The 14,605-nt window shown below is 39.0% G+C and overlaps 1 protein-coding gene across 1 annotated transcript; it reads left to right on the top strand.

Moving 5' to 3' along the window:
- Positions 1 to 8,033: 8,033 nt before the first annotated feature.
- On the top strand, positions 8,034 to 9,212 carry LOC124376374 (skin secretory protein xP2-like). The gene is made up of 3 exons (XM_046835427.1): positions 8,034 to 8,360; positions 8,428 to 8,863; positions 8,923 to 9,212. Exons 1-3 carry the CDS (start codon positions 8,034 to 8,036, stop codon positions 9,210 to 9,212), a joined length of 1,053 nt encoding a protein of 350 aa, XP_046691383.1.
- The last annotated feature ends 5,393 nt before the right edge of the window (positions 9,213 to 14,605 follow it).

Here is a 14,605-nt window from a genome sequence, read left to right as displayed (position 1 = left end):
GTGAAGAACTGATCTCTCTCTCTCTCTCTCTCTCTCTCTCTCTTTCTCTCTCACACGCACACACACACACACACGCGCGCGGGCGTATGCGGTCAGCACTTGCGGTGCTGAATTTTGTCTCCTCATAGACTGGATCATTTATGTGCAACGCTGCACGTTCCAGGACGCACTGTAATTCAAATCAACTGATATATATTTTAAGGAAGTTCATTTCGATTCCTTTGAGCAGCTTCCGGTGCACTGTCAATTCCTTTGCGTCATAAAACTTTTTTTTTTTTTACTTATTGCACCCAGAAGCAAATTATGCGCAATCGATGAAAGCAATCCTTTGAATGGACCCAAAGTAATCAATATGCTGCCTGAAGCATCGAGCGTCTTTCCTTCTCTTTTTTCTTGCTCCCTTCCTTTTTCTTCCTTCCTCTATTTAACTTTAACGATCTCAGTTTAGATTTAGTTTTTTTAGTAATTGAAAAATAAAGCGCATAACATTTATGGGTCATAAACCATTACAAAATAAAATAATAATAACAATGATTATTATGATGATAATAATAATAATAATAATAATAATAATAATAATAATAATAATAATGTATGTTATCTGAAACCTGGAAGATCTTCCAAAAAGATTTTTAATAACCAGGGAACTCATCCCTCCTTAATTGTGCAAAATTGATTACTGATCTGCATCTATCTAACAGCACAATGAGACATGTGCACAAAAAAAACTGTCCAATTTATTAGTGGCTACAGTCAGCAAACAGTCTACTAACCAAGGTGAAATTGCAATAAATCACAAGAAACTATGAGAAAAAAAAGTTAATACTCCCAGAAGTTCACATCCCACGTCCCTAAATTGCACCACAAAGCCAAATGTATGTGGACACCTGACATTTGCACATTAGGTACATTTTTGAACATCACATTCCAGATGTATTTTCCCCTTTTGTTTGCTTTTTTAACAACCTAATCTAATAAACTTCATTCCTGCTTTGAAGAATTTCTACCAGATATTGCAGTGTGACTAGGAATTTGTGATCAACTAATGTTAAGGAAAAGAAACATTGGTGTGATTGACAGCTGTCTATATAGTATTAACCAGCATAATACTTATGTTATTATCATATGTGCATATGAATATTCTTGTTCACCAAAATGTTCACAAAAAAGTTATTCAGTAAAAGTAGCCTAGCTTTTGGGGGCTGTAGTAGTAATTGGTGACTCTCTGATTATCATGTTATTCCCTATTTCCACCCTTTTCATTGTAGCAACATACTGACACTGAAGATTACTAGCCCAAGTTTTAAACACATCATAAATCTTTACCTTATCAATAAGTACTTGGTTTTTGAAAATGTTATAAGTGCATCAGTTTTTCCCTTTGTAGGGGCATTTAAAGGTTACGTGTAGATCAATTTAAGGAAACATTTTCTTACCACAAAGGGAAAAATTACATCCCATACTGGAAACTAAAAACCAAACCACTAAATTCTCGAATAACCTTTTATGAAAAGAAAGAAAATTCTATGTTTCTAAAGGTTAGATACAGATCTAGATCTAGATAAAGAAAGCATTTTTTGAAGATTTTGAAGAACAATATTTTGGACTAAAAAAAATAAAAACAGTGATTTTATTTGCAGCCAATGGAGCTGGAGATAATATATAATATAACCTTATAATAGTTATAGGTAGAACATCAACATTTTCTGATCAGATTTTGGTAAAGATTTACAATTATTGATCAAGATGACAATAAAATATGGTCTTGTTTTGTTGTATTTTAAACCAGGGATGGACGAGGATTACTCTAAATTACTACACCCAGTTATATAACCATGAGTATTATGTTCCAAATTTGTGCTTGTTCTTAAAATAAGAGAAATGCTCTGCCCAATTATTGGACTCTGTGCTCCATCATATAAGATTAATAGTTAAATTGCTGAATGGCAAACAAAATGTAGGTGTATTTACTATATATTAATAAACCTGACAGAAAAAAATAGCAATTTGTTATTTATCCTAATTTCCATGAAGCAGCAGTGAGTCCATATTCACATCCTTTACTCTTGAAACTGCATGCCCTGTTGCTTGTATTATTCTTACTGAATAATTCATCCTGTCTGATTAAACGTGTTCCTCAAGGGTTAAGGGATTTTTAGCTTTCTAATGATTAGACATCCACATAAGACCTTTGAAAGGTTTTTGGAAAAAAGTTCCCCTTGAGGTTTTTTCTTAGAATGTGGTATTTGGAGAATAATTAGTTTTTAACAAGAACTAAAAAAAATGGATGAATTTCACAAAAGAGAGGAAGGGTAATTCAGGGTCAAACCAGATGGTTTTTAAACAAACCTGATTGCTTGTTTATTTTTACAACTTACATAATGCATCGTGACATTTGTTTAATTGTGTAAAATATTTTTCTTACATTTTTCCACATACTTTTGCAAAATTTGGCATCTTTTTCACTGTAAAGCTGCTCCAGGAGTATAATCCTCTTCAGGGAGAGTGTAGTTATTCTGTTTATGGAGCACTGTAGATGTGAGAAAGGCTCTCCTCCTCACCACCTGTGCTGATGGCACAGAGACAGCTCCTGGTAATTGCTGCATTTGCACCAAATCTCTAGATTTTTAAATGCGATGTTAATGGTGTAATAGTGCTCTGGCCAAAGAGCTCCTTCTCTAACAGTCAATAGTGTAGTTCAGCTGGAGGTATTAGCAGCATTCATTCATTGTTAGTTTTTTAATAGCTAATTGCCATTTTCTTTTTAAACTGTATGCAAGGATTTATGCATAAAGCAACTTTCTATGCAAGGAAACATAAAGCATTAAACATGTCCATGAATATACATTTTTAAATATTTAAGCTGACAAATAACTTTAGTAATAACCAAGTAATATTTATTACACAACCAAGTCATAAATATACACTCTATATTTTAATGTAAATCCATAAAATGTTTAAAAGTGTTTTAGTTTATTTCTTTGTAAGAACATTTAAAGGGTCCATGTCGACATCGAACTCATTTGAAAGCTAAAAACCAAACCTTTAACTATCCAAATGATCTTTTATTAAGCCTTGTAAGCTATATAAGTGTTATTTCTAAAACAAACAGTTGGCTGGAGTTTTATCTATCACTAAATAGCCTGCCCAGTCACTGCACCTAAATCCTATTGAACTTCTCTGAGGTTAACTAGATTACAAGGTCAGAAAGAAATATCCAACAAGCAAAGAAAACTGTTGCCAATTTTTACAAGAGGCATTGCAAAGTATTTCAGAAGAATGTTTTGAAGAAATGAACTGTCCAGATGCCAAGAGTTTGTAAAGTTGTTGTTCATGCTGTAAATCTGTTATTCGTGTTATTGTAAAAAAAATGTTGTGTGTGAAAACAATGTTTATCATCTGTACATTTATATATTTGTTTGGTCAAAGTAAAATATTGTACCTTTGCATTACATAATTTGCAACATCCATTTGGAACAATCATGTGTCTCTCAAAAGTAATGAAACACTAGGTCAGGGGTCACCAACCTTTTTGAAACTGAGAGCTACTTCTTGGGTACCGATTAATCTGAAGGGCTACCAGTTTAATACACACAGTTTTCAGTTTATTCGGAAAAACAGATTTGTTCAATTTACCTTTTATTATATGTTATTATTAATAATTGATGATATTCATCTATGTGAAGGCCCACGGTCTACTCATGTTGTCCTTGCACCATGTTGGTGACCCCTGCACTAGGTATTTCCAAACTTTTGACAGGCACTTTACATTAGGTGTATCTCTCTGGGGAAGTACGTTTTAGGATGCCAAGAATTTCTATCCAGAGAACTTTTAAAATCACAGGCAAAAATTGAAAAGTCTGATGCATTTGAAAATGTTTATTCTAGAACTTTAATGCATGCAGTACTTCAGATTTGTTTTGCTTTTGGTGAAGAATGCTAGAACACAGTGTTTTGATGATCAGAAAACTATTAGATCTAATTTAGGAATATATGAAGCATTAACTATACAAAGAACCCTTAAAGAACCACTGGAAGGCCTTTTTTATAAAAGTGTCATGGATAGACCAGGCGTCAAAAACCAGGAGTAAAACAATGTCTTTCATTTGTCTAAACATACACAGACAAGAGGGGTGACTGGAGCAAATGGTACACTTAACTGAGTGCTTTTTGTGACGTGTAACCAGGAGCACGGAAGCGAAGGGACAGGGAGAGGAGCAGTAGGTAGTCCGTAATGATCTATGGTAGTTACCTGTAGATCGGACGGTGGGTGAAGGGAAATAGGGACCTTATAAAGGGAATTGGTAAATGGAGGACAGGTGTAGGTGATTAGACAGGTGTAGGTGATTAGTAGGAGGAAGAGGTTGAGCGAGAGTGTTGAATGACGGAGGGAGTCGTGGCTGGTGGTTCTCTGACAAAAGGAGGCAAGTGGTAGCTTAATGGATAAGTTGTTCGGCTTCAATCAAAGGGTCACAAAATTCATATTTCAGCATTACCAAGCTGCCACTGTTGGGCAAATTCACTTGTATAATGGAGATAATTGTACAGTTTGTCACTCCAGATAACCCTAGGGCACTCTCTAGGCAAATCCTTCAGAATTCTATGCTCATTGCAAGAACTGTTTTAACATGCAAAGATCCAGTGACCAAGATCTTTTGAAGAATCATTGCAGAACCATTTTCTATATTGGATTCTATAACAAAGGCTTTCCTTATAAAGCCTGTTTAAACAAAACATTTATAATAAAAAAAAAAAGAATACAACCATAAAAATGTTTTTTTTTTCTATGCATTATATCCTAAATCAAGGCTGAATCTAGAACAACAAATTATTTTGAAGAAGTGGAGACCCCTACAACACAAAAACCCCACAAAAATTCAATACAGAACATAAAATAATACTAAGAGCCAATGTAGCAAGTGTAGGCTATTTACAGAGCAGCATCATTTGACTGTTTTGATGTGTAATGATGTACAGTATAAGCAACACAAAAGTTAATTTAACCAAAAGAAAATGCTTTGCTACCATCTTGTGTTGCAACAGAAAAATGACTTCTCTGTGGAAATTAAAGCATCCTATCAGAAAATAGAATTCAGAAGTACACACAAGTTGTGTGTGCTAATATAGAACAGAAAACATACAGTAGGTGGAAATGATTATGCTGATTTCCTCAGCCACACTTACTGTTGTTGATATAAATCTTCTGTTTACTGCACTGAGCCTAATAGAGCCTAAATGGATCAATTCAGTTCAGCAGCATTCATTTGTCCAGAAATCATGTCCAGTAGGTCCAGTCCTTGAAAACCTTGCAGCAAATAGGCGTGTAAGAACAGTTTTCTTCCACTGATATAAATGTAGCTGCCGCTGACTCTGAATATATTATACTTCTGTTCCACTAATGTTCCAGCAGGCAGCCGAGTCATAAACGATATTTACTGTCTAAAGTGGTTCTCCATCATGCAGATTTACAGGCTCTGTGGAAGAACATTTTCAGACACTCTTTAATAAAGGAAGGGGAGATGAAGCCCAGTGGCTGTGCATTTATACAAGTCCATTTTGGCTTTTTTCAAGATCCAGTCATAAACAACATGCCCTGTGCTGACCCTTCTCTCTCTACAGCCTGCAACTCCTGAACTGTGTGTGATAATATATGTGCTGTAGCCATTAATGTTTGCTTTGTGCAGGAGATGTCCCCGCATAATCTTTCTTGAAAATTGTTTCCTGTCCATTAAATTTATCTCAAGATGTAATAGAACAGCCAACACCAGGGATGAACCAGACAAAAAAAGTCAAATGTGACAAGTGGTTTATTAAACATATCAAAAACTATGCTAAGCTAGGCTAAGAGCAAAACAGGAAAACAGAACATGCTACATGTTTAGCTGTCAGAGGACGTGCTGAAAAACAGGGCTTTGCAAAACTAAATGTATTATATATACTAAAACTATATACTAAACTAAATATTATATATTAATATTTACACACAGAAAATGTGCTGTGAATATGAAATAAGCTGCAGGTTTTAGTAATCAGGAGAGACTGAGCAGGATTTTAACCTGCAAAACGTCATGCTTTGTTGAGGTACTGAAGTTTACCCATTTTAGATTACAACATTGTTGATGCATTTATGATTTCTATGGTAACAACATCCCAACATTTCTAGCTTCTTACCAAAACATGGTTACCAAATAGTTCACCAAACCATTACCACAAAGTTTTATGCTCACAGTCGTGTAGGATGTCTTTGGATGTGCTATCATTTAATTTTCCCTTCACTTGAACTAGGAGACCAAAACCTGTTCCAGCATGACAATGTCCCTGTGCACAAGGCCAGCTTTATGAAGAAATGGTTAACATGAGTTGGAGTGGAAGAACACCTTTGGGATGAATTGGAAAGCTGATTGCACCCCAGGATTCCTCACCCTACATCAGAACCTGACTTTACTTACACCCTTGTAGCTGAATGAGCACAAATCTCCACAAGCACACACCAATATCTAGTGGAACAACTACCCAGAACAGTGGAGCTTATTATTACAGCAAATAAGGACTAAATGTGGAATGGTATGTTAAAAAAGAACACCAGTCTTATGATCCATTTTTTAGTCAGCCACCAATTGTGCAAGTTCTCCCACTTAAAAAGATGAGAAAGGCCTGTAATTTTCATCATAGGTACACTTCAACTATGAGAGACAAAATGAGAAAAAAAATCCAGAAAATCACATTGTCTGATTTTTAAAGAATTTATTTGCTAATTATTCTTGGTATTTGGTCACCTACAACAAAGCAAGATTTCTGGCTCTCACAGACCTGTAACTTCTTTAAGAGGCTCCTCTGTCCCCCACTTGTTACCTGTATTAATGGCACCTGTTTGAACTCTTTATCAGCTCCCATATATACCATGTAAGCTTATTCCTATCTCACTCATGTCGGACCTACTTTATGGCTACGGTGACCGACCTAACCCGAGACTGCCAGCATGACCCGCTGGTTCAGTGGATTACTCACGTGCCATCGATTATATACCTTCCCTGTGGATTGTACCTGTTCCGAGGATTATACTGGCTTTACGGACTCAACCTGCGTTACGGTTCATATGCTCTCTGACTCTGTGTTGTGCTCTGTTTACCACAATGAACATGATAGAGCTACTCCTGCTTCCGATTCGTGGTCCATACCCTGACAGAAGGTCCGACCAATACCGAAACCGAAAACGGAATCGCCCTACCATGACAGATCGGCAGCAGAACTCTGCTTTGGATTTTACACGGCTGCTCACTGCCGCTCCTTGCGGATCATGGACCGCCGCCAGGTACGTGGATGTGCAGTCATCCCAATTCCCTACCAAGCGGGCCAAGATCGCCTTTTGTATTTCCCTCCTGTCTGTAGATGCTCTTTCTAGACTCCTGGGGATGTTTGGGATGACAACGTCAGATCTCCACGTCTGCACCTTTAGTGCCTCCAAGCGTGCTGCTCCGCTTCAGCAGCCGCAAAAGGGATGTCGTACCGCCGCCTGGCCGCGAAGGAGATGTCGTACTGCCGCCTGGCCGCGAAAGGGACGTTGTATCACCACATGGCCATGTGTAGTTCATACCGCCGCCAGACCGCAACACGTACAAAACGTCACCGCCAAACCCCTCCAGATGTGCCATCGTACCTCCAGGTCCCTCCCTCGCAGTCCCATTATACATCCAGGTCCCTCCCTCGCAGTCCCAGGGTTTTCCAAGGGCCATTGTACAGCCGCCTGGCCACGAAAGGGACGTCGTACCATTGCCTGGCCGCAAAAGGTATGTCGTACCGCTGCCTGGCCACGAAAGGGACGTCGTACCGCTGCCTGGCCACAAAAGGGACGTTGTACCAACACCTGGCCGTGTGGAGGTTGTACCGCCGCCGGACCGCAACATGGACAAAACGTCGCCACCAAACCCCTCCAGATGTGCCATCGTACCTCCAGGTCCCTCTGAAGGTGACGTCTTGCCCCCGAGCCCCTCTGAGTGCAACGTCTCTCCCATGAACTCCTCTGAAGTGAAGTCATGCTTCCAAGTTCCCCTGAAGGCGGAGTCACGTCTCCAAGTGCCTTGGAAGGCGACGTCTCACCTCCAAGTCCCTCTGACGGTGATGTCTTGCCTCCAAGTCACTCTGACAGTGATGTCTCGGCTCCAAGTCCCTCTGACGGCGACGCCTCGCCTCCAAGTCTCTCTGACGGCGACGTCTCGCCTCCAAGCCCCTCTGACGTGGACGTTTTGCCTCCAAGTCCCTTTGACATCAACGTCTCACCCCCAAGTTCCTCTCAGGGCAACGTCACGCCTCCAAGTTCCTCTATGGGCGACAACATAGATAATGACCTCTCTAGAGGCGACGTAGTGGTCCCAAGCCCACCTGAAAATGACGTCGCAGTCCCAGGGTTTTCCAAGGGCTGTTGTACAGCCACCTGGCCACGAAAGGGACGTCGTACCGTTGCCTGGCCGCAAAAGGGATGTCATACCGCCACCTGGCTACGAAAGGGACGTCGTACCGCTGCCTGGCCACCAAAGGGACTTTGTACCACCACCTGGCCGTGTGGAGGTCGTACCGCTGCCGGACCGCAACACGGACAAAACGTCGCCACCAAACCCCTCCAGATGTGCCATCGTACCTCCAGGTCCCTCTGAAGGCGACGTCTCACCCCCAAGCTCCTCTGAGGGCAACGTCTCTCCCCTGAACTCCTCTGAAGGCGAAGTCACGCTTCCAAGTTCCCCTGAAGGCGGAGTCACATCTCCAAGTTCCTCGGAAGGCGACATCTCGCCTCCAAGTCCCTCTGATGGCGACATCTTGCTTCCAAGTCCCTCTGACGGCAAAGTCTCACCCCCAAGTTCCTCTCAAGGTGACTTTACGCCCCCAAGTTCCTTTCAGGCAATGTCACGCCTCCAAGTTCCTCTCTAGGCTATGACATAGATAAAGACCTCTCTAGAGGCGACGTAGTGGTCCCAAGCCGACCTGAAAACGATGTCGCAGTCCCAGGGTTTTCCAAGGCCCCTGTTGCACTTGAAGGTTCCTCCGAGAGTGACAAGAGTGTCCAAAGTACCCCTGGAAGTGCCGTTGCACCTCAAAACTCCTTCCAAGTTGCCGAAACACTCCAGAGTCCTGCCGTGGACGTCGTCACCCCCATTGTTACGCCTCGAAGCCCTGCCGAAGGCTTCACTGTGTTCCTGAATCTGTCCGTAGGTGCCTAACCTAGACTGCCAGCATTCCCCACTGGTTCTGTGGTTTACTCACATGCCGTGGATTATATACCTTCCCTGTGGATTGTACCTGTTCCAAGGATTATTCCGGCTTTACGGACTCAACGCTTGTTACGGTTAATACGCTTTCTGACTCTGTGTTGTGCTCTGTTTACCGCAATAAACATGATAGACTGTTCCCCGCTAATCCTGCTTCCGATTCGTGGTCCGTACCCTGACAGCCACTCAAGATCTTCCACTCCAACCCAGGTGCATGTATCTAAAATTTATTTGATCTTGGCTTCATTATTGATGAAGAATGTAGCTGAATGTTTACACAATGAACATTTTAACTTTTTCACAATTCAATAAACAATGTAATTATTAATAATAATTAATGTAACATTATTGTGCAAAAAAAAAAAATTGTGTTGTGAAAAATTTTCTAAAATAGGAATGCTTTTAGTGTTTATAATGGATTTTTATAAGTTACCAAAATGGAAAGGAAATGAACAGGAGAGAAATCCAAATGAAATCATTTTTTTTGGTTTGACTATGTTTGGTTTTCAGTTCTTACACTTGCACACTTTGTACGCTTGTATGTTACTTGGATTTTGTAGGATCAGATTCAGGTGTATGATTAATCAATTATTCCAAGCAGGTGCTAATGATCATTTTCATATGTAGGTTGAAACACAGTCATTAACGGAAACAGAAACAGCTGTATACAGCAACAAGACACAGGGATCTTGACATGCCTTTGGATTGCTACCTCCAACTTTGTGAAAGAACCACATACTGTATTACTAAAAAAGACTGGTGTTCCAATAATTTTTGTCGATGGATGGATGGATGGATGGATGGATGGATGGATGGATGGATGGATGGATGGATGGATGGATGGATAGATAGATAGATAGATAGATAGATAGATAGATAGATAGATAGATAGATAGATAGATAGATAGATAGTCACAGACTCTAGGGAGTAGTTGTCCCAGTCCAAACAACACTGTGCTTTGCTGCTTCCCTTAGCTATTATTAGCTATGCTTTGTTCCATATTCAGAGGAGATCCATCAGCAGAAATCCCATTTCAGACTTTGTGGTAAATAAACACAATGTGTCTCAGATCGAACTCATTTATCACATCTCACCTCTTACTGCAACAAACTCTGATCTGAGCTGATCATTGCGAATTTGATGTTTAGTAAAATGCTTCCATTAGCTGGAACAGAATCAGATGTGCATCATTTATGCACATATGCACATGTGCCACATGTCGCTAATGTGGACATTGTGACCCTGAGCAGAAGGGACTGTTCCTGAAGATAAATATTAATACTAATTCACAATGCACCTTTGCAGGAGTTTCTGCATCTGAACGACGACAGTATGGAACAATTACATAATTATGCTTTTTACATGATTTAAGGGTATCTTGAATTTACCATTCTTAGATTTATCAAAGAACTAGAGCTCAGACTTCTCTGCACAATACCTACTACCTTTAACTACAATTTTGTTTTTGCATATATTGCACTGATAATTGCCTACTGTATCATGAAGATTCAGAACTAATCCTCTCTTGCTCTACAAATTGTACCTACAATTTATTTTAATGTATTAATTAATTTTCTATTTTAATTTTAAATTTGTATTTGATTGCTATTATATTGTATTATATTGTACATTTTATAAATCTTATTTTGCTTTAATCTTTCAAGATGTAAAATGTATTTTTCTTTAAATTTTGTAAAACAAATTGTCACTGATGTTTGTCAAGAATATTGTCACAAACTATTGTACTTTTTCATCAGCCACTGCACCTCATGGGACCATGTTAACTTTGCTTACCTGAGTCATATTCAGGATAATTAGCACTTAACACGTAGTGCTTAACACTATATCCTATAAAGCCCACAGTTCACCTTAAACTGTGTTTGTAAATGCTTTTGGTTCGCTTGTTCGTGTGTTTGCTCTTTTGTTTTGTGTTTTATTACTCGTGTGTGTATTGCATTTTTGCACTTTAAATAAACTTTCTTGCATGTGCATCTGCTTCCTGAATCCTGTGTAACAATGTTATAAACTGTCTATGGTTATGTATATGATATATTTTGAATATACTGTGGTATAATGTATATATATATTCCATCTTTTTTAGGCCTTATACTGTACAAATTCTTTGTTCTTCATTTTGGTAAATGCTGCAGTCATATACAGTACAGACCAAAAGTTTGGACACACCTTCTCATTCAAAGAGTTTTCTTTATTTTCATGACTATGAAAATTGTAGAGTCACACTGAAGGCATCAAGGGCTATTTGACCAAGAAGGAGAGTGATGGGGTGCTGCGCCAGATGACCTGGCCTCCACAGTCACCGGACCTGAACCCATTCGAGATGGTTTAGGGGTGAGCTGGACCGCAGAGTGAAGGCAAAAGGGCCAACAAGTGCCAAGCATCTCTCGGGGAACTCCTTCAAGACTGTTGGAAGACAGATTTCAGGTGACTACCTCTTGAAGCTCATCAAGAGAATGCCAAGAGTGTGCAAAGCACTAATCAAAGCAAAAGGTGGCTACTTTGAAGAACCTAGAATGACATTTTTCAGTTGTTTCACACTTTTTTGTTATGTATATAATTCCATATATAATTCCACATTTGTTAATTCATAGTTTTGATGCCTTCAGTGTGAATCTACAATTTTCATAGTTATGAAAATAAAGAAAACTCTTTGAATGAGAAGGTGTGTCCAAACTTTTGGTCTGTACTGTACATCACATAAGGACAAATAAGCTCCACAATCCTTATTATCCTGCCTATGGCCCTCTGCTTACTAAATGCTCTTTACTTTACAGATGATTTTAGTTGACTAACCAGAAATTCAAGCAATGCATACTGTAGGTTACACTTATGTGGCAGTGATACACAGACAAGAATGAGAATGAGAAGTTCTTCCTCTAAATTGTATAAATATTCTTTAATAAACTCTGAAGTATTTTTGCGTGGGTGTTTTGGCAAGCAGTTCCCTGGTACCAGTTCAGAAGCAGCGAAAGCAGCCACTGACTACAAGCCCTACATTTTGACTGAACCCAAGATTTTGGTCAGTATACAGTCAATATCATTTGCCAGTATGTGAGAAATAAAAATTTGATTTAAACCGGTACTTTGGAACTGAGATTTCTTAAAAAATTAAAGGTTATAATTTTGCAAAAGATTTCACTCTAAACTATTTGTAAGATTGGGAGATTGGGTATCTCAGCTTGTTCCTCTGGAAGACCCTTATGTAGAATTTCACAATTATTAGCAATTTCATGTAATTTCATGAATATTGTCACACATACAAACTCAGGCACTTGAAAGTGCACTTTAAACTTCAAAGTGCCTCATGTTCAACCAAGCACTAGAGCTTCATCCAAATTAACCAACATGGATATCCTCCAGCTCTTCTGTCTGTACAGAACAGGTTGTCTCCAAAAACAACCTGATGTCCTGTTGAGGAAGCAATCTTTGTGTGACCAGATCTATAAAAATGTGATGTCTGGCATTTGTGAACAGCAAACCTATGAAATGTTTTATGTCTCTGAGGGCAGGACAGTAAACCTGTCTTTGACTCATCTGTCACGGGTGTATGCATTGTGTCTAAACCAATAAAAATCTCAGATGGTCAGCTGTCCTGCTAGCCTGCTGAGACCATACTGACACTCAGGATACTGATAAAGAGCTTCCTTCAGTGCCTTGGCAATGTGTGAACATAATGTGCCAGTTTGTAGGATGCTAGTAGACACATTTTTTTTTCTCCATGACATTTGTGTTAGGATAAAATGCACAGACAATCTGGATAATTTTAAGGATAATTTTGTGAATTTGGAGAATTATGCATTGCCTTGTATTTATGTTCTAGCCTCAGTTTCATGTTTAAAATTTGTCATGTGTACAGTATAACGTAAGGCATAATCCATGATGAGGTGTGTGTTATACGTGTGAGGTGAAAATACATCTGATGTAAAGCAGAATGCACCAAAACAGTGTAACACACACATACCTAGTCATGGATTATTCCTTTTATTTAATAATTTATTTTAAATAACTAATAAAAATAAAATACTTTTATCCATTCAGTCAGTTTTAACTGATTTGATAAAATAATTACATTTTCATCAGTTGTTTTATATATACAGAGAATATATCATCTACAATCTAGAATTCTGCTTCTCTAAATCATACATATAGATAAAGTAGTGCCATAATTTTTTTTTGTTATATGGATGACTGTAAATAAATAGTTATTACAGTAAGTGAGAGATGTGTAAATAACGTGCATTTGTAAGTCAACTCTACTTAATAATAATAATGAAGCTGTTGGTGTTAACTCCTGGTGCTTTTTTTTTTCTCAATTGAACATTTTCTTAGTAGTGGTGTTTTGAATGTACCCCTTCCAGCCAATCAGAATCGGGTATTCAAACTGACCATAGTATAAGCATGTAAAGACAAAGAAATTTGTACACTCGAACCAAGAAACAATTCAAAATGATAAATAAGCTTTAATTGATTACATAAAGTAAACTATACACTATGTGCATGTAAGAGAAGTAAAGAAAAGAGTGCAGGCAGGGTGGAGTGGGTGAAAAAGAGTGGCAGTAGTGATTTGTGGTAGAAGAGTATCTGCAAGAGTAAAAGGGAAAGTTTATAGGACTGTGGTGAGACCTGTGATGTATGGATTAGAAACAATGGCATTGAGTAAAAGACAGGAGGTGGGATTTTCATTGGGAGTGACGAGGATGGACAGGATTTAGAAATTAGTTTATAAGAGGAACAGAGCATGTAGGAAGTTTTAGGGGCAAGGTGAGGGAGGCGAGATTGAGATGGTTTGGACATGTGCAGCGGAGGGACATGGGGTATATCAGTAGGAGAATGCTGAGGATGGAGCCACCAGGTAGGAGAAAAAGAGGAAGGCCAAGGTTTAATGGATGTGGTGAGGGAAGACATGCAGGTAGTTGGTTTGAAAGAGGCAGATGTAGAGGACAGGGGGGTATGTTGTTGTATAATCCACTGTGGCGACCCCTAATGGGAGCAGCCGAAAGAAGAAGAAGAAGAAGAAGCAGAAGAAGACACTATGTGCAGTACCTGGATCTTGTACACTATATTGTGGTGCGGTTAGATTGAATCCAGTTTGCTATATAGATTAGATTTGGAAGATATGAAAGCTAACCTTTTAAAGTACTCATTCAGTCAAATTACATTGTGTCAGCTTTTTCATTCTGAAGTCATGTTGTGTTGAAAGATTGGAATACAAGTTTTAGAAAAAGTGAAAGATGATTCCCAGCATGGTGAGCGCTGCTTGTGCTGGTTCACTGTGTTGCTTTTTCCCACCCACCAGCCAGCCCGTTCCCTTTATGATACAATAACT

Source organism: Silurus meridionalis, chromosome 22 (genome assembly GCF_014805685.1).
Source record: "Silurus meridionalis isolate SWU-2019-XX chromosome 22, ASM1480568v1, whole genome shotgun sequence".
NCBI classification, from domain to species: Eukaryota; Metazoa; Chordata; class Actinopteri; order Siluriformes; family Siluridae; genus Silurus; species Silurus meridionalis.
Note: the sequence above shows the minus strand (reverse complement) of the source record. Positions and strands in the feature narration are given on the sequence as shown.